The 25187-nt window shown below is 33.5% G+C and overlaps 1 protein-coding gene across 3 annotated transcripts; it reads right to left on the bottom strand.

Moving 5' to 3' along the window:
* Positions 1-52: 52 nt before the first annotated feature.
* On the bottom strand, positions 53-23594 carry LOC105337549 (syntaxin-binding protein 1). Of its 3 annotated transcripts, none has more exons than XM_034444644.2 (17): positions 23440-23594; positions 22835-22966; positions 21416-21492; positions 16822-16900; positions 16553-16656; positions 16160-16308; positions 15506-15590; positions 14895-15025; positions 14382-14486; positions 14000-14207; positions 13604-13742; positions 13197-13306; positions 12749-12817; positions 10738-10848; positions 6070-6164; positions 3995-4149; positions 53-1705 (listed from the first exon to the last, which is right to left on the bottom strand). In XM_034444644.2, the coding sequence occupies exons 1-17, from the start codon at positions 23465-23467 to the stop codon at positions 1632-1634; spliced, it is 1851 nt and encodes a 616-aa protein (XP_034300535.1). In that variant the 5' UTR covers positions 23468-23594; the 3' UTR covers positions 53-1631. The 3 variants fall into 3 exon arrangements, with proteins under 3 accessions (XP_034300535.1, XP_011440601.1, XP_011440602.1); XM_011442299.4 differs by lacking the exon at positions 12749-12817 and adding an exon at positions 12045-12101; XM_011442300.4 differs by lacking the exon at positions 12749-12817.
* Between the last annotated feature and the right edge of the window lie 1593 nt (positions 23595-25187).

The following is a 25187-nucleotide window of genomic DNA, read 5'->3' as shown; positions in this document are numbered from 1 at the left end:
CATGTCATATGTCATATTTATATTTGGATGTGAAGAAAACACCACACGGGAGTACTTGTATATTTTTATTAATTTCATTGTATTGGACACAACATAGTACACTAAAGAAAGGAATGTAGAAAGTGAGCCGGACTTAGAAGGATGTCCCACGGACCTTATAGAATCTAAAAGCTGGGGAAATTGAGGTCATACTGCAACAAACAAGATAAGAAGAGCTTTATTACACAAACTGTGATAACCCTAGCAGGAACTAGTAATAAAATTAAAAAGTTAAAGCGAAACATCCAAAGGTCAACAGACTGTACAGATGGGGTGGGGGAGGGGGGTGTTACATTTCTGATTGTTTCAACTTGGAGATGGATTGACCGATTGTTCTTCCTATAATATCCTTCTAAGCCTTGCTCCTTGACATGGCACTAATCTTGCTACTTTATCAGTGCTGTTCACACAGAAATATCGCTTATAGATTTACAGGGATATTGGTCTAATTCTACATTGTCATGCATACACAGAATAATTCCATTTCATTTAATTACAAACAAGACAATTTTTTTGTAATATTATTATAAACAAGAAGTCAGAATAGACTAGACAGTGTCTTTGTAATTAACAACATGATGTCATAATAGTGGGTTATAATGACTGCTCAAAGGAATTCCAGTACACAGGGAGGGACCAGAGATGTCAGTCACATGTTTAAGCTACTTACGCCAAACAGGGCAACAATATCATGTAGTTGATTTAAAATTTTACACATAAGCACAATGAATATTTCAAAATGGCTACTGTATAAAAATTATTTTATGCTATACATACATGACAAAGCTAAGAGACATAGAGTAACAAATAATTTTTTTTTAATCTATGAAATCACAAACAGCTACTTCGCTACAAGTTATATTGCAGATATTCCACCCATCTTTGAAATAAGATAACACAATATTGTTATCATCAATACAAAACATAAAAATGCCAATTTGTATTAACAAAGCAGATGGGCTGTAGAAAGGTCAACACAAAATAATATGGCTGCCACAGTCAGCCGAGTATTTGGTTCTATACATGCTAATCTGTGTAGAAAATAAAGAAAATCAATATTGCACATAACACTCTACACAGACTAATCCTAGGAATATAAAAAAGAACATAGTTATAACAAAGTTCTTAGACTATACATAATGTATGCATCATAAACAGGAAACTTAACAAGCTTCAACTGGTGAAAACATATTCAACATGGTGATTCTAAAGACTGCAGTATTCAACATACTTTAATAGGATGTTTTCTTGTACTGTGGCAGTCAAATACATATTTTTCTACAACTGTCTACTGATTATGGGTGCAGTTTTTAAACAAACATACAGATGAAGCATCATCAGCAATCTGTGTGTTGTCCCACACATTATAATTCAACCACAATTAAAGTCTAATACAGTCCCAGGTTTAATACATTGAAAATATTTATTCTACATAAAATCCTAGTTTTTGGTAACAAAGAGACCAATTAAAGTTTACTTGAGAATGACGCGATTCACGGACACAGACAATGGCGGCATTGTCTGGGTCTGACGGATGCTTGTCCAGTGCGGGTCACTAAGCCTGTGTACACAGAACCTCCGGAAATTTTCGTTCAGTTTCCAGGAGTGTTGGAGAGGCCTTTCAGGTCCTCGAGGAACCCTTCAGGGGTCAGCAGATGGGTGGCGCCTTAAAAAAATATATAAAATCAAAGTTCTATATATATAATGTCCCTAAAGATGACAGGCATTAAATAAAGTTATAGCTGATTAAACACTTATCATAGACCACTTTCCCTAAAGAAGAAATCATGACAAAGTCATGGCTGATTAAACATAGAACATGGACGGCATGAAATGGTATGATAGGAATGACGTCATTACATAAGGTAAGATTGTCAATATTCAGGACCCTGACTATTCATTCAGCGAAATCGAAAAATAAATATTTAAATTCTCTGTAATTGATACAATGAAATCTTTTACACACTGAAAGTGGTACTAAGATTTGAGGCCCATATAGTACACGGTCAGAAAACTTCAGGATGTGTGAATGAATGGGCTGATTTGCTTATTCATAGTTGAGATTGTAGCACACAGATTACACCGTCCATTCATTGTGGACGGTGTCCTTGAGATGACCTTGGTCAGTATATGCACTAGTTATCAGTCACCTTGATGAACTCAGTCAGATGGTCAATAGAGGAAACCCTAGATAGGATATACCGGTAATCAGAAACCCCAGCAGCTAGAACTATTTCTGCTCAATACACTGATAAAAATATCCCTTTCCAAGCGATATAGTCTTTCAATTATTGTGAATAAAATGAATGTTTCTGCAGTCCATAAAACACATGCAACACAAAACAAAAGATCTGTAGAGAGTTTAATAGCAGAAAATATAATGTTTCCTTCCGCTTATGCAAATTGTCAAATGTTTTCATATGTCTGTAAATGCATTAGAGGATTATTCATTCATATTACATAATTTGAATTGAGAATGAGGTTGAATTGTAAGAAACCTGGCACCACAGGTTCACATGAAACAGTGTTCAATCAGGGGATTTTGGTTGATGTACAGAAAAGTACTGTAGAAACTTGATACACCAGTGTGTTAACGCATCAGGGGACAGATGTGGGAGTTGAGCCACCTCACAAAAATATAGCGATTATTAATCACCTGTAGGTATCAAAGAAAGTATCGTATTCTTTATAAACAGGAAGACTTCATCTATCAAAAAAAGTTCCCCAACACCTGGACAACCAAGATTAACATTGAAATCTTTGTCACCAGTTTCATGATTTCATTAAAACAATCTGTTTCTTCCCATTGGTAATATTTTTTTTCACACACAAAATCACAAAAGGCTCTGGTTCTGGAGAGGAATATGAAAATGTGAAAAGTTTACGACAATGCCAAAGACGACAGACAATGGACAAATCTTGATCAAAATAGCTCACTTAATCCCTGGGCTTATACAAAACATGCACTTAACCAACTGTGTAAATATCCACTGTTACAGCAATTGATTTCAATTGGTATTGTCTTATTTTATCTGTGCTATTGATGAGAAGACTTAACAGTTATGAAATGTTGAATTTTATTTATGATTTTCAAATTATTCCATTTATCAGGATGAACACTTCAAAGTTTTGATAAGTGTATTTTACAATGTCCAAGAAGTTTTCAATACTAAAACTGCACTTGCTGTGTTTTAGTCACCAATAAATAACAGATTGGAGATAACCTTGATAGATTTAGTATTTCAGTTCCATGTAGAAGGTCGAAAGGTGACCACAAAATAACAAACAGCAAAGTCTGTGACAGCAAGACAAACATTGTACAGAGAATCCCGCTACAGCCTTGGGTCAAATCATCTGGTCTCAGAATGATACAGAAAGATGTGACAGTAAATATAAACGGCCTTCAGCTGCCAGAGAGTCAACAACAATATTGGCCCTTTCTTTAAGTTTGCAGTCCATTTAAGAGACTGGTAAAATATCCTTGATAAACCGTGATTCCTGGATTTGAACTTTTTATTGGACAAATATACAACTGGGATTAGATACAAGTTCAGAAACTTCGACCACCCTCTCATTAAGTGATTCCTCATCAAGGTCAGACTACACAACAACAGATACAAGGACACAGATGTTTAAAAGAAGTCAGGGTTTGGTATCTTACCAGTGAAAAATGTCATTAAATTGTAGATTAAACAGTTGAAATGTGCATTACATTGTACATAAAATACTTAAAATGTGCATTAAATTGTATAAAAAAGTAAAAGTGTGCCACAGACTATAATTTTTTTAAAAGTGGAAACATTTTAATACTTTCATATCTTACTTAGATTTTAAAAAACTCTTGTCTTTATGAGATTATGTCTTGAAATTTTTTTCATGAGAATGTGTGTTGAAAAAAATTCCCTTGGAAATCCCCCAAAATGACTGAACAAAATAAGAACAATAGTACACCCACCAATCAGAATTTCCCAGTTCTTGCAGGCCTGTGTCACTTGGTAGGCACACCTCATCTCGGAGTAAGCCACGCCCCCAATCACGAATATGATTAGCCGCGGTCCACTCTTGTAGCCAGCCTGGCTCTTGTCTTTATGCCAGTGTCCATACCGAGCACTGCAAACAAACAACACCCATGTAGAGAAACGTTACATCACGGAGTGTGAAAGTCAGCATTTAGGAGGATTAACGAGGCCGAGTCTAATTATTTCTACCCTAGAAATTTTGATAAAATTTGTTTTATGCAGTTTTACTATTATAACAATTATTTTAAGATCAAACAAGTGAAAAGCTGTCAATGTGACAGCAAACCGAGTTTTCTTTTATGTGAACTGTATCCATAATCCATGTCAACGCCCGCCATTTTCACCATTTTAATAACTGGATTTTTCCGTTGGAAAACCAGATTAAAAATAATTTATTTACCACCCCAATTTTTAAGGGGGTTGTTTCGAAAGATAACACTTTTTTTTCTATAGTACACTATGGGAATTTGTTGAAAAAGGACATTTTCATGTTTTCCCTATATTTCCCTATACTTTCCCTTTCAAATATATGAAAATAATTGCCCAAAAAAAAAACCCAAATGGTGGAATTAAAATTTTTTTTACCTCATGGTTTCATCCAAAGACAATATCTAAGTTGATTTTTTTTTCCAAAAAAAAATTGGCATATTGTACATGTTGGCCTATAAAACCTGATGATTCTAAATGAAATAACATTTTTTAAGAGTAATGTGTTTCTCTTAGTGCTCTGTCAATGAATTCTTACTTGTAAAATCCATTGCTGCCTCGAATAAATGAGCTAACCTACTTTTTTCTTTGACTTTATGCATAGTTTAAAATACTGCGAAACTATGACACGTAAACGTTACATCTAATGTTAAAGGGACTTGGACACAATTTGTGATAAAAAAATTATTTTTATTTTTTATTTATAATATGGTTTACTGGTGCATTTTAAATGATTGGCCAAAGTATTGAATGTTTAAGTCAAGTTACAAGCAAGATACAGAGGTGAAAATTGATTGTTGCGTAAACAAAGCTCGAGTCTTATAGTTGTTTACAAAAAATGTAATGTAGAGAATTACCAATTCTTAGACAAAATGACACGTAAAAAACAATTTAAACTAATTCAGTATCTTCATAAATACTATCATCAACAAAAGAAAGATACATTTGATTGAAACTTAAACCAATACTATTCATATGTAACAAATGACATATTCGAATTTTGTTTATAAAACAAAGAATTATGAACTCTGTATCTTGCTTATAACTTAATATTTGACTTTCAAATTTTGACATGGTATCATTAATTGCTATATTCATCATTATAAACATTGAAAATCGAAAAATAAAATTTGAAAATGTTAAGACAAATCATGTCAAAGTCCCTTTAATTTTGAATAGAAACATAATTCAAAAGAAAGTTATAAATTTGCATCTTCAGCTGCACAAAAATAAAAAGATGTGCAAAGTCAAGTGCACTCGAACTGTATTTCGGTCTTGTCAAGTGTAAGTGGCCATAAATTGATAAATATGTACACAATGTGCAAATTGCATTATTTTTTATGTTCCCCTTACATAATGGCAATGTCATTTACGATAGTTTTTCTTAGTAGAGTTCCACCTTTACAAATTAAAGCATAATCACCATATACTAATGAGATTTCTCTTTGAATGTCTCTGTGCTTTTTTAAAATTAACTTTTGTCAATCCCATTAGTTAAATTAGGCTCATAGAATATCATGCACCCCCCCCCCCTCCAAACCAAAAAAAAAATAAAGAACAAAATCCTTTGTTGCATTTTGGAAAATACTGTATGGTTGCCACTTGACCTTTCTTCAATGCTTGTAATGAAAATCCCCTTGATTTTGAAACATTTGAGTTTCTGACTACATGCTATAGGTTTGTTATCACATATTTTAATGAGTTTCTATATCATATTCTAATAAATAAGCTGTGACTGAGAGTAACTGTGTAGTGACTAAGAGTGACTGTGTAGTGTTTAAGAGTGACTGGGCAGTGACTGTACCTGATTGGTGGTCCTCTGTAGCCCCCACCCGTCCTGGGAGCTCCGCCGGACAGGAATGGGAACTGTCTGGAGTCCAACTTGTCATCTACAGCCTCCTGTTGGTAATAGAGTCAATTATATAAAGAATACTTCAATATACATATAACAATAAAGGAGAGGGATGAACAGATGGAACAAATTCTTATAACTCTGTGGTATATGTATTAGTCATGTGTATTCTTATATATTGGTGATTAATGTTAATAGGAAAGCACATAATTTAGGTAACTGACCCTTTAAATGTATATGTATCATGAAAACATGTTGTTTATGTAAAATTTATCATATCTAGAAAATTGACAATATCACCACATGATATGATGAGTTACTATTATACTATAATGAGGATTGATAGCGAGCGCAGCTCGCCGGCGCCCAGCGCCGGCGCGAAGCGAGCTCTACCGGCAAGGCGTGTGTGAATAGACAATTCGGACTATAGTTGCACATTCATTCAACGGATTTTTTTGGCGTCAGTAAATCGGACCAGTAATGCATCGTTTTAATCGTCCCAGTAGTTCCCTGTAATCATGGCAATTTTTATCACTTCACACTCTCACGAGAATCAGCAAGACAAATTTAAACAGTAAAAACAATAACGATGTAAGCGACATACAGTCAATGTTACCTCTAAAGTTCACCTCAGTACACTTTCAATCAAAAATAATCGTGTGACGTCACAAACGTTTACACTTTGATCCGATATATTTTTTCGGAGTCAGTAAATTTTGACCCACAATTCATAGTACCAATGGTTTCCAACCTCACGTTCCAACATCACGTTCTCCTGAGAATCAAAGTAAAACCTTTGAAAAGCTTATAAGATGTGTAATTTTAAGAACATCATGCTTTTTAAGTAAATAAAACAGTATACTTCGCATACTTTTATTTCTCAACGGAGTTTTAAAGAGTAAGACGACACTTAACCAACGTCAGCTTTGACGTCACAATAAGCACTGATAAGGGGAAACTACTCTAATTGAAGTTATTGTAAATCTGCTGAAATGACCAAAATCCTCTTAAAATCTTGCAAAGGCTAAGATAAAGAACAGCTGACGAATAAGGACATTTCTTCAGATACAGGAAACAGTTGTAAATTGCACTAATTTGGATGAATGCTCACAAATATTTTATTCACTATAATTACGGTAATTTCCTGAAACGTAACGTTATACGTAGCAGCGCCTTTTTTTAAAGGGGGTGGGTGGATGGCAGCCTCATCCAAAAAATCTTTGCAAGCAAAAAGAAAAATAAATCATGAAAATTCTAATCCTTCAGCTCTTTAGCAGTTCAATGGTTTCTTTATTTTCACTTCCATTTATAACATGCGGGGGGGGGGAGGGGGGGGGGGACAACACCATGTTCTTTTAACATCATAAGCAAATATTTTTAAGCGTAAATTAAAAATAAAATTAAACATTAATTATTTTTTTTTAAGTGGAGGGGCAAATCCATGGTAAGTCGATTTTCTATGTATAAATTGACAAAAATGAAAACATTTTTAGCATGGGGGGGGGGGGGCTCTATGATGAGTCAAGTTTTATATGTAAGTTTAAGAAAAAATGTCTACTGCAAAAAAAAGGGGGGAAATCAATCAATCAATCATAATCACAATCACTTTAAAAGAGGAGATGCAGTGCAATGAATATTTATATATTAAAATCTTTATTATTTAACAACATTGTATCTGAGATTAAACTATTGTTCTACATATAAATAAATAAATTATAACAAATCTTATAAACTATGAATAATGAAAATTTACTGAAAAATAGGTATGTTTTATTTCTTGGCATTCAAATTTCACGTTGTTAATTTTATTTTATTAATTTATTATAATTCATTGTTTGATCACATGCTGTGCTCGCCCTAACGGTCGCACCGTAAAACATATTATTCTGTTACACTATCATGAGGACTGTTGTTTTGTTATAGTATCAAAAAAACTGTAATTTTGTTGTACTATCATAAGGACTGTTATTTTATTATACTATTATGAGGATTTCTTATTTTGTTACACTATCATAAGGACTTATGACTTATTTTTTGTTATACTATCAAGAGGACCTGTTTTCTGTTACACTTTCATTAGGACTGTAATTTGTTACATTATCATGAGGGAATGTTATTTTGTTATACTCTCAAGAGGACTTGTTATTTTGTTACACTATCATGAGGACGTTATTTTGTTACACTATCATGAGGACGTTATTTTGTTACACTATTATGAACAGTGTTATTTTGTTAAACTACTGTGGAAGCCCATATTTTTGTTCGCGGTTGAAATTTTGCTGTTTTAAAACCAAAAACAATTTCGTAAGCATTTAATTTCGTCATTTGTAATCCCTAAAATGCATCACCTATCAACTTTGTAAATATTGATACTTGTGTTAAAAATTCATCACGGATTTAATTTTGTTGATTTATACTGCCAAAGAAAATAACGAAATTAAATCCTCAACAAATATTTCTACTTCTACAGTATAATGAGGACTGTTATTTGTTTCACTATCATGAGGATTGTTATTTTGTTACCCTATCACGATGACTTATTTTTGTTACACTATCATAAGGACTTTTATTTTGTTACACTATTGTGAGGACAGATATTTTGATACAATATCATGAGGACTATTATTTGTTTCACTATTGTGAGGACTGTTATTTATTTAACTATCATGAGGACTGTTATTTTTAGTGTTGTTACGATAGTCGCTGACAATCGAAAAATCGTCGCTGAAGGCAGCAAGTCGGCGGCAATCGATAGTTAGTTTATATCATCGATAGTCGCTAAAATTCAGACACGTGATAGATGACCTTTTACTGCGCAGCACTATCTATAAAAAATTAAAGTATTATTATACAGTAACCAACCTAGAGGGCAACCTGCTTTGTGATCGGCAACTTCACCGGAATTTCCTCCAAAAGAGAAGTTGAAGTTGTCCTGTATTCTGAGTTTACGGTCATGTTAATTAAACCCAAAGGCAATGAAATGATAATATCAAATTCATAAGACGTTTTCACGAGCTCAGTTTACCCCTATTGTGATTAGTAACTTGCCGACTGTCTTATCTTCATGTGTTATAAAAACGGGTGATACTGTGCATTGAAAGTTACAACCGATGTTTATTGCTTTTCATGCTGATATTACAATTATAGTTTGAAACTTGTAATTAGTTAATAATACTGCCGAATTTCTGCTAAAATAATCATAAAACTGTTTGTTTACAGTTGTCTTCAAAATTTAACAGATCCGCTACATAACGGTTGTAATTGGGTCAATGGGTTACACTAATACCTCCAAAATACACAGAAGTACATACACTGACTTTATTTGTCATTTAACTCGCAGAATTACAAAATATTTAATGTATAAAATGTAAGAATGTATCAGATCAATTAAATTTAACTCATTGGATAAGTTTCTACAAATTTTAGAAGTTGTTTTATTTTTATTGACTTGCTTCTAATCCAATTTAAATTTTGCCCTAGTTGGTCCCTAAGTATAATATTTAATTCATTTGAAGATAAGTTCACTAAAAAAAGCTATTGATATATGAATTATAAATTCAAAAAAGGTATTTTCTTTGATCATGTTGATGCTGGTATCTTTCACTCATTGACAGGATGAAAAATAAATCATTGTTGGAATTTGAAAGTTTACATAATTGATTTTATAATCGATTGTGAGCTGCCGATTCGATTTGATTATCGATAGTAAAATTTGTTCAATTTTACAACACTAGTTATTTTGATACAATATCATGAGGACTGTTATTTTGTTACATTATCAGGAGGACTGTTATTTGTTTCACTATCTTGAGGACTGTTATTTGTTACACTACCATGAGGACTGTTATTTGTTACTATATCTTGAGGACTGTTATTTGTTTCACTATCTTGAGGACTGTTATTTGTTACAATATCATGAAGATTCTTATTTTGTTTCACTATCATGAGGACTGTTATTTGTTTCACTATCATAAGGACTGTTATTTGTTACACTATCTTGAGGACTGTTATTTGTTACATTATCATAAGGACTGTTATTTGTTTCACTATCATGAGGACTATTATTTGTTACACTATCATGAGGACTGTTATTCGTTTCACTATCATAAGGACTGTTATTTGTTTCACTATCATAAGGACTGTTATTTGTTTCACTATCATAGGGACTGTTATTTGTTACATTATCATGAGGACTGTTATTTGTTTCACTATCATGAGGACTGTTATTTGTTACACTATCATGAGGACTGTTATTCGTTTCACTATCATAAGGACTGTTATTTGTTTCACTATCATAAGGACTGTTATTTGTTACACTATCATGAGGACTGTTATTTGTTACATTATCATAAGGACTGTTATTTGTTTCACTATCATGAGGACTGTTATTTGTTACACTATCATAAGGACTGTTATTTGTTTCACTATCATAGGGACTGTTATTTGTTACACTATCATGAGGACTGTTATTTGTTTCACTATCATAGGGACTGTTATTTGTTACATTATCATGAGGACTGTTATTTGTTTCACTATCATGAGGACTGTTATTTGTTACACTATCATGAGGACTGTTATTCGTTTCACTATCATGAGGACTGTTATTCTTCTACACCCCACCTCCATTATGTCCTTGATGTATGGGGTCCACCGTGACATCTGGTAAGTATTTTCAGCCACCTTGTTCTTCCTGTTGAAGGGCTGATAGGGCTGGGACTTCTTCTTGCCTCCCTGCCAATGAACAAGTATTTCTTATGTTTGAAACAGCATAGAAATAACAGGAAAGGGACAAAGTCAGTTCAAGTACATTATGGTGGTTTGAATTCAGTATGTTTGTGATTCAAGAATTTACACATTATAAAGTAATTATGAATAATGCAGTTCATCAGTGAATCATTGATATCAATAAAGCTACTCAATGATAATGAACTGAAAACCACAATTAAATGTAATAAAGGCTATGTAAAAAGTTGTGTTAATTTCACTGTGGAATTCAAGAGGTTTTGCAAAAACTCAAAGAAAATATATATATCTTGCTCCAAGGGCCCATCAAATACAAACACCCATATATAGGTAATAAACAAAAGAGATTTCAAAACCTGTTTTACACATGCTGTTACAAAAATACTGTACACCAAGAAGCTAGTTTTTCTTGTTCAGGCTAATATAGTTACCAAGACAATTAGGTAACCACATTTCAAGGAACTTCTACTCGATCCAAACCACCAGCAAAGCGTCTCACACCAGTATACATTGTAATAATGCATTTGGCAATATAAAATCAGTTGTAGAAATTATACCCAAAATTTAAATGAAAATACTTTTTTTTTTCATTATAAATTGATAAATTTCTTTAAATTTTCCTCATTTGTCCAAAAAAGTAAAAGTGAAATCTGCTTGCCTACCATGCAAAAAACATGACAAAATCAAATTAACCCATTCGCATAATGCACAACAGGAGCATGTTCCAGTGAACACTTTGTTTTACTAAGACTAGCTGTTCTAAATCCTAAATCATAACCAATTAACAATGTAAAATAGCATTCAAAACCTAAGATCTACTTACAAAGCATTCACATAGCAATATTAACAGCAGTAAAAAAGCCTTGGTCACTTGTCTCCATGACTGTAGTACAGCTGTTGCACCTTTGTTACTTTTACATCTATATCGTTTCTATGTGGATTCACTTAGCATAATCATTCATCTTATATCAACTGCATCAACATTTCAAAAAAAAATTACAAAACAATTACAAGTTGACAAAAGATCTGGGTAAGAATTTCTGATGATTTCGTTATATAGTTAGAACAATAGACCCTTCGAGTACATTCCTTTACAGAACGATGCAGTGAAATGTGCCGTCATGTTAGTAGGAGAGGTAACTGGGAGCACACAGCAGTCGCAATATATATATCTCTTCACATACCGGTACCAACGCCTTTTTCAATTTATTTTTAATGTCTTTCTTTTCTGTTTCAACTATCTAAAAAAAGGTGGATAAATGAAATCAGAAAAATACAGTAAAAGTATGGTTTTAGGATGAATGAAAACGGGTGTGGTGTTTCTATAAAAAAAAAAGTCAGTACGTTAAACAGTGCACTGAACATTACCTGCTGGTCACTCTGACAACCATGGATAAAAAAAGACACCTAGAGACACTTAGGGGGAAGATCTAAAGTGTTTGGGTCGGTAAACTGGGTCAATGAAAATTCCTACTCTATTGGGTGACACTGTAGTGACAATATACACAAACAATAGGAATGCTATCAAAGTTTTGATTCTAATGGAGAAATGATGAACAAAATTCTACCCTAACAGCCCATTCACCGAGCAACAGCCTTGAATCAAAGGAAATAAAAAAAATTACAAATAAGTCCTTTCTATGCACACATTTCAGTTATTTTCACTGTTTCTATGTATTTTATATAGATGTATTTATTCCTGTAATTAACTGATGTATTTTCAAAGTGTCAGCCAGTTAAACTCTTCTGAGTTGCTGATAACTTGATGGATGAAAAGAAGAAAAGTGAGTCATCAAAGAACTGCTGAGATGATGATAATAGGAAGCATTTAACAAGGGAGACAACTGAGCTGTGAGCAGAGTCTGGACAGAGATAAGCCTGCTCTCACCTGGGCAATGCCTTGAAATGTCCCATAATCCTCGATTATCCCCACACTAAAACTTTTGTTACCTTGAGGCTGAGGTGTGCAAATGTTTATCAAAAAGAATTACAATCAACAAGAGGATTTGTTCGTCTTCTCTATCAATGAATCTTACTCAAGGTGATGAGTGTTGTCACATCAGGCATTTTTTTCCTCTCAGAATTATAGTATAAACACGACAGAAGTAGTAGTAAAAAAATCACAAAGATATGAAATTTATACTTGATTTTATAGAATTTAAAGTGTTATTACTTAATGCAGTTCAAGATTAAATGTTAACCCTATAATCCTCACAATACACTATAACAATGTAAACCGTTGTCTGTTCAAAATGTCAAGGTAATGAACCCATGTCAGAACTACTGAGTAAGGACCATGTCTACTTTACATTACAGCCCCACCCACAGCTACTCACATCCTGTATGATAGGCACCCCCAGGTTCTGCATGTTGGTGATGATACACTTCACGTCCATCGGGATCTGAGCGTGCTGTACTAGCTTGGCCAAGTTCTCCTCTGTGATTCCTACAGAAGATATTGAGAAGTTAAAGAAATATAAGTTAAGTGAAAGTGGTGCTTGCAAAACTCCTTTTCCAATAAAATATCAATGTTGACAGGTGCTTGCTAGGAGCATGCACTCCAATGAACAATCCTCTGGTACTACACCAAATCACAGAACCTAGGATGAACAGTTTTCTTCTTGGTTTTATCTCACATAATTAAAACACCTATGTCTGTCTTTATTTTACATATGGTCAGAGGCTTTACATCAATAGCTCATAATGTTGTTGCTGTAAACAATAGATCGGTTTTGATCCTTACCTCCTTTGTGTATAACATAGAGCAGAATGATGCGGACTTTGTCATATGCCATGATGTTCTGGTCCAGAAGAATGGGAACAATATTTCTCATGTGATCTTTGATCTTCTCCCCTTCAGGATCTGTTCCCATTGCCAAGTCCTTAAAATCATACAGAATAAGAAAGTAAAACACAGTATTTACATATAGTTAAGGTTGTTCTTACTTTGACACTCAGAGATGCTCATAAAAATCTAATAAAATTTGTACACCGCTTGTATAAAAATATTGTTTTTTTCCTCAACAAACAATGATTAACTTCTATCCTTACAGTAAAAAAAAATTAAAATTACATGGCACCATAGCGCTATCTTATCTGTATCAGAAATACATTGGGGGCCGCCTGGCTGAGACTTTACCTGCTCCACTTTACACAGTCTATCCACATGTTTCTGATACTTGTTCATACAGTCCTCTGCTAAGTGGAGATGTGTGGAGTACTTGCTGAGTTCCTTCTGGTATTGTGGCATCTTCTTCAACATTTGTGACAGATCCCGAATGTTAGCCTTTTCCCCATCGTTCATCCGCTTGTCCTGGGCAAACTGTTTTAACTGCTTTGTAACTTGCCTTAGAAAAAGCAAAACACATATACATATTATTCAACAAATCTACCCATCAAATAATGTATAGTGAGGATGAATACATAATAATAAATCGAAGTTGTCAAAACATATGGATTCAATGTCTCTCTTCAGCTTGGATTTGGAAACAAAAACAAAGCAGGATAAAATGGAAGCTTACTGGGACACTATAGCGATGTGCTGATGCCTCAGACCCACCCATAACTCATCATTCTCATCCAGGAGAGCTTCCTTCTCGTGGATCTCTCCACTGGTGTTGTCATATCTTGTAATAAACAATTCATAAATCAGATATACATGTACAATTGTTGGAAGAGTTCAGACACTATGTAGCAGTAATAATTAGATTTTTTTTTAAGAAAGATTAAAATTTAGATAAGTATATTTCTTTGCCAGTAATACATGTATTTATGAATCAGTTACATGTACTGTGGTTTCATCAATATTCATCGAATACATGTACTAATTTTCGTGGATTTTGTTTTTAAGTTGGTCCACAAAATGAAATGTTCATTGAAATGCAATTTCTACTAACATTTTGTATTGATGGGGTCTTTGGCCACGAATTTACAAATCCTTGAAACTGATTTTCACTTTATCCACGAAAATTAATACCCTTGAATATTAATGAAACCACAGTATTTCAACTATGAACAAAATTTAGAGCCCTTACTTGTACACATCGTTTATAATTGGTAGTAGATCATACGCCATGGCTTGAAAGGTCAGTTCGTGTAAGAGAGGAGAGATGGGGTCAAATCCTCGGTCAATGATTAGAAGTTGTGAGCGGTCTTTCTGGGGACCCTGAAAAAATATTCTCACTTAAAAAAACCACTTATCATTGAATTATTTATAAGTTTATTTTTAATCAACTTAAGGATGAAATCAATACCCAATATTACTAATTACTATAGATATTACTTAATAAACTTCAAGTAATCTAACTGCATGTATTAATGTATTCGAATAACATTAAGTTTTTGACATGGATTGTTTGCTTACCCCACTCAAATGATAATACATATGTCAAATGTACTTAAGTATCAAACAGAAGATCCCATACTTGAGTTTTCAATTCACCTTCCCCGTCAATACAATGCTTAAGGATTGAATTTATATATATACGGTAATACCAAAACCTCAGGTAATCTGATAATCTTTCTGCATTGAATAGAATGATCGAAAGAATGACTTACAGTTTTTAACATGAATTTTGATAATTCATATATACCCCCACTCAAATGTTAATACACATGTTCTACAGAACCAATGAGAAGATCTCACCTCTCCCATTGTGTGATCATCAGCTCTGTAAGCATCCAGCTTCTGTTGTACCATCTGAGCAAACTCAGCATTCCTGTCAAACTCACTGAAAATACAACTTAAACTCAGCATTTCCGTCAAACTCACTGTAAATACAACTTAACAAAACCAGCATTCTGGTCAAACTCACTGTAAATTCAACTAAACAAACTAAGCATTTAAGTCAACTCACTGAAAATACAACTCTATTCTGATTCTATACAAGTGCATTTCATTTACAAAAAAAAAACAACAGAGGATATATATGGAAGGCCCTGCTGGCTGTCATGTTTAAAAGATATAGACTTATGTAAGCGGAATTACTCTTAAAATGCTTAACATATCAACATCAAAGCACAAAGATGAAACTTAAGGCACAAAAAATAATACAAATGTAACAAAATAAAGCAAAACAAACTCTGATAGATTCCAACAAGAAATCATTTTTTAAAAGTAAATTGATAGAATGACAAAATACTACCAGTAGTAACGGGTGGACAAAAACAGTAGCAATATGCGATTACATAATAATTTTATGGCAAGGGCATTAAAATCTCAATGATCAAGAAAAAAAAGCAATACGGTAATAAAAATTAAACAGATTTAAATTATTTCCCCAAAACTCTGAAGCCCTACCTTCTGTATCTGACACTTGGATACTCTCCGAGGGTGGCACACAACGTGGCGATCTGTTCAGCACATCGTTCTAGATTCATCGTCCGTCCTGACTGTCGTAGTGGGTTATAGTAATACTGGAAAGTCTCTGCTGAATCCAGATGATAGACCTACAAAATAATCAACATTATAACATGAGCCATAAACTAAATGTCCTAAGATCATCTAGCTCATTTTAATCAAACAAAAGTTCCACATTGCCAAAATGCCCTACCTCCCATCACAGGGTAAAGAGACATTCCTGTCATGATGAAACACATTTTCACATTGCTAGGAAAAGTTTATTTCACTTTTGTGACATAAGACAATGAATAAATCAAACAAGTAAAAGCCTGAAGAGAGGTTGAGTCCTACCTGAGATTCATATGGCAGAAATGCTATGTTTATTTCTTTCAGAGTTTTTATGTATTTTGCACTTGAGGACTTGCACAATTCATTAAAAAGAACATCAGGACAAGCTGCAAATCAGAAGTAAAAATAAACTGTTAACGTACATAATATTGGTTCAAAATTAGCAGGATGGAAAGATATTCAACCATGAATCTTAATTCAAGAATTCAGATGTATTGTCAAGAACAATATGTCCAAGAGTTTTATGTCAATCTACACAATCAATTTCCTACCTTCTGTAAAAAAAACATGTGCTGATCTGTATTGGTTGTTTATAGGGTGGCTGAAGTCCTGCTTCAGTAAATTGACAGACTGAAAAATATCAAACAATAGGGATGATTCCGATGAAACATCAAATAACAATGTTACATACATTTGATATATTTTCATATGAAGATGACTGACTTTAAGTTTGGATCCCATGGATTGACACATCTTTTAACCCCAGGGAACCCCAAGGATACTCTAACAAAACAAATTGATAACTCTTGATACATGTACCCCTGGGGACTCACTGGTATCCCAGAGACACCACTAGGTACCCCATGGAACCCCAAGGATACCAAAAGCTACCCATTAATAATACAAATTTATAACTCTTGATACCCCGGGGGACTCAATGGAAACCCAGGATCACCACTAGGTACCCCAAAAAACCCTATGATACCCAAAGGATATCTCAAGGATACAAATTAACAACCTTGATACCGAGGGGACTCAGTGGAGTTCCTGAAAATTCCCATGAACCCCCTGAAATCCAATGATACATACATGCATTAAGACCCTTGATACAGTACCCGCAACGTTATTTTTTTTTTACAAAATAAACAATAGGATAGGATTCAAGCATGATAGAATAGGATTAATGCATGATAGAACAAGATACATGAATGATACGAAAGGATTTATACATGATAGGAAAGAATGAACGATGTTTGAAATAAATGTATATTTGTGATATGTATACGATCTTCATGATTAACCTGATAATGGCATAATTTGTTAAGAACAAATACAAAACAAGATGTAAACATAATTTCTTTTTATTAACAAGTGTCAAGTTGTTAATTCTAGCTTTGTTATTTATAAAATATACAAACATGACCAGTTAAAATTTATAATCTTAAATATAAGCTTCATTAAATTATCTGTATTGTTAACAATGCTTTCTTTACTGTACAGACCAGCCTAATAATGTGACCATCTCAGCCTAACATTAAATCACATGGAAAAAAGCGGGTTCAATTAGAAATACATAACTTAACAATTTTCGTGGTATTTGTGGGTAGCCCTCACCCACGAATTTACATCCTCGATGAAAAATGATTAAAGAAAATTTAGTTTTTTATATGAAACTGAAAACTGACGCATCCACGAAATTACATCCTCACGAATAAGCAAAAAACCCACAATCAGATAACTTTAAATTTTTATTTTTAAAAACTTGTACTTGTCTTTCCCAATAAAGTTTTATAATAATACAGACGACAGTGTTCAAATTAATTCAAAAGAATAATGACTTTAGAGGCTGGGTGGTTAATATCTTCCTTAAATTCATATATATATATTATATAAATTGTTTATTTATTATCATTTAGTAAGGGTAAAATCCATGAAGTTTATCTTTAAAAATTGAATAGTTTGCTAAATACCCCTCAAAACTAGCATTGTTCACCATATCTCTCTTTCATCACTCAATTCTTTTCATCTCCCTAAGTCAAGGGTTTCTTATACACTCCAAGTGGAGGGATCATAAACTCTTGACTCAGGAAGATGAATTCATCTATTCTCTATATAACTTCAAAACAGTTTGAATTATGACACGGTTTAGGCCTGATCTGTATGAAAAACTTGCATCAGTATTGTTAAATTCATTCAAAGTATGCAGATATTTTTAGTCAGGAGAAACATTTTTATAATGCAGTTATGAAGGTCAATGCATTACAATTGTATAGAAGATGTAACGAATTAAGAAACAAAATAAAAATGCAGTATCTAAGACACAACATGCAATACTTAATGTCCATCATGACATTTTAGGTGTACAGTGTACATTCAAGGGTTCCCTGCAATATATTGGGTATCATAAGCGTTCCTTGGGGTACCCAGCAATGTTTTTTGAGATTCCATTGAGTCCCCTGGGTCAATGGGTATTAATTAGTAATATGTTTTACAGTGCAACCATTGGGGTAAGAACAGCTTCAGATTCTCTGACCCTCTGCTTTAAAATATTTTTTTCATCATAAAAATGTTATTTATCTTTCAAACTTACTTTATTGATGGTATCTATGCATTAATTTTAAAAGTTATTGCAAATTTTCCCATGTTGGATATTATGGAATTAATATGCAAGCTGAGATCAATTTGAAAAAAAAAGAAGGTTGTACACGTGCATTGGTGGCTCAAACCCCTTTATTTCTATGTAGTAGATCTTTGAGGAACTACTAAGCCAAGCATTTAGTTGAATAACTAATCGCGACATTAACAACAGAAGACTAATTAAATTTGTCTATTTAAAAGACAGATTTATGGCACAAATTGACAAAATCTGGATAATTAAGAGTTATCAAACATTGCTGAGGATCGGACATCGTTGAGTCATTATGAGATAAAAAATAAAAATTACTAGTAAACATTTTTGTTTTTTGTTTCTTTTAAATACATGTAATTGCTAATCAATATTTTTACATTGTAGTTTATAAGTTCATTACTAAAATATATTGATTGATTAATTTAAATAGGCGAACTTGGTGATACCATACAATGGCCCTTGGATTCCAATGAGACCCCAGGGGGTTTTGGTGGTTATTAATTTGTATCATAGGGGTTCCTCAGGTATCCCTGGGGTATCTAGGGGTGACCCTTGAATTCTAATGAGACCCCTGAGTTATTAATGGTTATTACTCTCTATCATTGGGGTATCCATGGGGTACCTAGGGGTGGCTCTTGGATTTTAATTAATGAGAGCCCTGGGGTATCAATGGTAATTAATATATAGCATTTGGGTATCTTTGGCATTCCTTTGGGTACCGTGGGGTTCCTTGGGGTATTCTTGAGGTTCCATGGGATACCTAGGGGTGTTCTTGGGATACCAATGAGTCCCCAGGGGTACCAAGAGTTATAAATTTGTATTATTAGGGTATCCTTGGGGTCAAAAAACACATCCCCATGGCTTATATTCTTTTTTATTTCTTCACAAATCAATACCAAATTTTTACTTATTTTCAGGGATGGCAATCTCTAAATAGTTAACCAGTTACTCAGTCAGAATGAATTGCAATTAACCAATTAGCAATTCTGCAATTCAGTGCCATCCCTAAATATTTTACATTATATGACGTAATGAAACTGTATGAATACAGCCAGAGACAGAAATAAGCCCCTCCTTATAGAAGCAGCCCTAGAAAACTATATCATGGCATATACACTCACATGCCAAGAGTATGTCAACTTTTTTCAAGATGGTCGTTGTATAAAAAGTTAATCAACGTTTATCATCAATAATATTGTATTTCACAATTCTTAATTTTTGTCACAAATGAGCCACCATAGACAATATTTATCCTTTGTAAACCAGAAGTTGTCATAACTTCTGCTATTTTTACATCGTTAATGTCAACAACAAGCATGGGTAGAAAGGGCAGAGAACTCATGAGAAAAGATGCATTATTTCACATACTGAAAGTGGATTAAAGTCAGAAAAAGTAGCAGAAAGTCTGCATTTGAATCCTTCAACCATCAGTAGTAGGTTTTTGAAGAAATTTCCTTAGGCAGCATGAAAAATAAGCATCAAAGTAGGCGACCCCAAAGCATGACAGTTTGCAACCAAACAACACTATCAAAAATTGTTAAAAGAGACAGGAAGAAAACTTTAACGAATATTACTGGGAATTTTAATAGATCAGTGCCCAAACCCTTTCAGGTAGAAGTATTCAGCAAAAATTACATTGTCAAAAATATTAGAGGAGGACCACAGCAAAGAAATTGGGGATGTAGGAATTTAACAGGAAAAAAAAAGCTTCAATATTGCAAGGAAAAATTAATATGGAAAGTTAAGCAACACTGGAAAAATGGGAATTTAAATCATGAGATATAAACTATAGTTATACATGTATAACCTGAACGTAAAGTCAAAGTTTAGAGAAAGTTTGGAGAAAAACAGAAGAGAAATGGAAAGGCTTCTGTTTGGAATTCCTGGGACAGGGACCAGCATGAAGTTTGAAACCGATGGTGTTTGGGACAAGAACATACCATAGAACTGGTATTTTGGCTTTTATTGAAGGTAATATGAACTCTCAGAGTTATATCAGTGTATTAGATATTTATGACCTGTTATTATGAAATATTTTGGAAATTCACCTTGGCACTTCATGGACGATAATTGTCCATTTCATCGCTCCAAAGAGACAGAAGACTGGAAACTGAGAAACAATATCCCACCTTTCTTTTGGCCCCCACAATGTCCTGATTTAAATCCATTAGAAAATGTTTGGCTTGTTTTAAAATACCATGTAAAACATCAAATTTTCTACATCTGAACCATCAATGACTTGAAACAGAAATTGCTGTGTGCCTGGGATAACCTTTCAAAAACTTACCTCCTGTTTTCTATAGTCTTCCGAAAACGATTTCGGAAAATTGATTGAATCCAGGAATTCATCACAAAATATAACGTCAAAATACAAAAGGAATAAGGTTAGTGCCTCTTTTGTATTCAAGATGTAAACAAAAATTTTCGCGGCCGTCTTGGAAGAAAATTGACATACTTTTGGCATGTGAGTGTATTTCTGTAACATAAGATCAATGTTTCTGTTTTGAAATACTCACCCTTTCTGTCGGTGTTATAAGGTAAACAGCGTCAAGTTTCGGCAATCTTTCTCTTCTCTTGTTTATATCTTCAACCACTGCACCAAAAGAATAGGGTAAGGTGAAATTAAACAGAACTTCATATCTTTGAGGAACTCTGATTTTTTTAAAAAGATATAAAGGAAAGACAGCTGAAATAAGTATGCAAGCTGAATATGGTTGTGAATCAGCGGCGTAGCGTGACCCAAATATAAGTGTAGGCAAAAGCTTCATTGACGCGCGAAGCCCGGAAGGGGGTAGGTGCGGGAGGGGGGGTACCCCCTCCCGCAGGGGGGGGGGGGGTTTAGGGGGGCCTCCCCCTAGACATTTTTTTTAAAAGGACGCAAAAATACCACTTTTGAGAATAAAAAATTGTTAGTTTCAACAAATTAGGTTTGAATGTTTTTATGGAACATTATGTAAATTTAAAATATGTTATTTCCTATTCTCAGTCACTACATTCATTTCGAAATGAAAGCAAACCAAACTTATATGTTTCGTTATTGAAATATACACCGTATCGTTAACCATACTCTGCATGTTTTTGTAAACAAAACCAACAACCGTACTATTTCTATATCAACTTCTTTATGAGTCATAACTGATACGCCACATGTACATATATTACTAGGAGTAATAAGTTTTTAGTGATTCAGAGAGTACGGGTCTTTTTTATGGGGTTGTAATCTTGATAGATTCGGAGGGCCCAACACTCTGGGTAACTGGTTGACTCTGAGTTTCATTCACCAAGGATTTAGTTTTTGGATGAAAAAAAAAATCGTAAATTTTGTGCATTTTCCCTCGAGTTTAAAAGAAATTAAATCGGAAGTATAATTCTAATGCTAATTAAAGAACCGACCCTGTGCAAGTATGACAATTACTGCTTTCGATTTGTTTTATGACTTTTTTAATCAAAGTTAATGTCAACTTTGTTTTAAATTTAAAATTGTACACAAATTTTAAATTTTGCTTTACAAAATTATGTGTAGGCAACTGCCTTTTTGCCTTATAGTACGCTACGCCACTGTGAATGGAAATGAATTATTATTTATAATTGAATTAAGGAATGATATTTTCAAACACTGGGTAGGGAGAATTCCTGTATTAATCACAATTTTGTTGGACTTTTCAAGATATACATTAGAAACACAACAACTTAACTATATAAACATGTATGAAAGCTGATAGCAAAGATTATAGAACATAATAACACTACAAATATTGGAAACAATAGAGCAATGTTTAGGATTGTACACATTTTTTAAAAATTTCTCCAAGTGCACATCCTTATATCAACAACTTCTATCAGTGATGAACAGTCAATGAATTGCCATTTCCCTGTGATCAAATAAAAAAAATGCAATTGAATTTGTGTACTATATTGTTTCCTTTCATACTTACATGTTATTCCTTCTGTCATTATTTCATGCATCTTGCAACATGCTGATATCATCCTCATACTCAGCTGATCTACAATCATTACTTTCCATTCTCCATTCTTTTTTACTGTCTGAACTACATCAGACATAATCTCTACAAAAATAACAGTTTGTGGTAATTCAATTTTATTTTCAATAGACTTGAAAAATAATTTGATTAAATCATGCATTTGCCTTCCTTGACTATAGAGAAAAAAGTGGGTGGGGAAGTATGGTAGAGGAAATTCGCGTTGATAAATTAAATATCTATAAACAGTGTGAATTTCTGCCTTATCTTCAATTTATCCTTTCAAACTAATTCTATACTTTTGATTGAACATTTCAAAGGGGTGTTAGTTTAACGTATGCATGCAAATTTAATAATTTGCGCATAAAATGCATCCAATATCGATCGCTAGAACCCCGTTGACAGCCAGTAAAAACACTTCGTGTTTTAGAGAGTCTGGAGTTCATTTTGGTAGATGCAAGTCAATAAAATTAACCTGCTTTTTATTACTTCATTTTCTGTAACATTTCATAAATTGATTTACTTTAAACCCTAAACAAATGATCAAAATAAAAGCCTACTTTCGTGAACTGCCTGTTTGAGCGACATCTTGAATTTTTTACAGTCCAGCAGCAAATATTTAAAATGATTTAAAATCAAAGTATCGCAAGGAACAAGTTCTTCTTCTTTAGAAATTTTTTTATGAGTTAACTTTGAACATTATCATGATTATCAGAATAACAGAATTTTTCACAAAAATAATTTGTTAATTTGTACAAGGTGTTACCATATGGTTGCCGTAGTTATCGCTCTTGACACGTGGAGGGGCCTTTTCTTCGATTTTCACAAGGATTATTCCCTGTAATTTGACATGTGAAAATGTGAAAAATAAAAATCACTTCTTCGTATAGTTAATTCCGCATTTCGAAAAAAATAATGGCCACCCCCCCCCCCCCCCCAAAAAAAAGAATTGTATGACGTTACTGAACTTTTTTCCCATTTTTATATTTATATAAATTATATAATTTCAAAACATGCGATTCACGCCATTCTTTTAGGACCGTCATATTGATAGTTGATCCCCTGCAACCTCCCCCCCCCCCAACTTTGTGATGACCTGGCATGAAATATTTGCAAACAAATATGTCCCCAAAGTTATGAAGTTATATAGAAGTGCAAAAAATTAACAGCGTAAATTTAGCGCTTACAAATATATATGTCATATTAGAGTGATCAGTTTCGTTTAATTGATTGATTAATCTTTCCCCAAACTTTACGGCTGTAAAGGAATTATTTAGAACATAAAACATTTTTTTTTTACATTCTGTATTAAATCATAGGAAAAGAAATCCAGATCCCTATATATATTATACACACATGTATTCAATTTAACATCATTTTAAAGAGGAGCTCAAAGCTTAATGCCGTTTTTAAGGGATTGTAGGCATTCTAGATATATTTTAATAGTAAGAAATGGACAAAACCCCTGTGATTTTTGTTACTTATTTTCTTCATGTTTCATCAAAGATAACAGTTTAAATCATGATTTATTTGTGTTTACCAAAAATCTAAGCCTTGCTACACCTTATCAAACAAATTAAGCTATTATTATGAAACATCATTAAAAGTATTTATTAAATGAACCTGTACACGTAGGCACCTTTTATTTACTATATTTTGATATGAATTCGCTACAACATTTTTAGCTACAAAAATGAACTTTAGTCATGATGATGGTCTTTCGTTTGATTCGGGGATACATACAAGTGGTGCACCGAATTAAAAGATATATTGCTATTGCTTCATCCTAAGATCCCTCTAAAACCAGGCAAGTTTCAAAATTTAGGAACTAAATTGTCACATAGAAGAGTGTTTGAATGCAAATCTTGCCAACATCATCATAATAAGATTTGAACTAAAATAATATGGTTTATGCATCTTGATATTGACAACGTCTTAAATGCTGTTAAAATTGAGTTGGTCATATTAGGATTACTGAATGAACGCACTGGCGTCGGAAGCAAATTGAAAGTGGGGGGGGGGGGGGGGGGGCTAGACTAATCCTCAGAAATATTGAAAAAAACACCTATTTCCTAAAATCATGAAAATCCTAATAATGATTAGGAACAATTATATTTCCTGCGAGAAAAAGTGGGGAGGGGGCTGAACCCTCAATGATGCTATGTGCCTAATGGTTAGGTCTAATTTGGCAAAAAAGTGGGGGAGGGGGAGGGCTAAGCCCCCCCCCCCCTCCGGTTTCGACGCCTATGGAAAGTCATAGGAGAATGTTTTAAAATCACATTCAATCCATTTTGCAATATGCCTATGA

The sequence above is a fragment of the Magallana gigas genome, chromosome 2 (assembly GCF_963853765.1).
Source record: "Magallana gigas chromosome 2, xbMagGiga1.1, whole genome shotgun sequence".
In the NCBI taxonomy this organism is placed as follows: domain Eukaryota; kingdom Metazoa; phylum Mollusca; class Bivalvia; order Ostreida; family Ostreidae; genus Magallana; species Magallana gigas.
The sequence above is the reverse complement of the archived record's forward strand: the minus strand, read 5'-3'. Positions and strand labels throughout refer to the sequence as shown.

Bases quoted from the DNA above. Each gene is read 5' to 3' on its own strand.
- LOC105337549 (XM_034444644.2), bottom strand. From the start codon at position 23,467: ATGTCGCTCAAACAGGCAGTTCACGAAA. The intron at 14,208-14,381 runs GTAAGCTTCCAT...GCTTTTTCTAAG, and splicing joins CACATCGCTATAGTGTCCCA to GCAAGTTACAAAGCAGTTAA. The intron at 6,165-10,737 runs GTGGGGTGTAGA...TATTACCAACAG, and splicing joins ACATCAAGGACATAATGGAG to GAGGCTGTAGATGACAAGTT.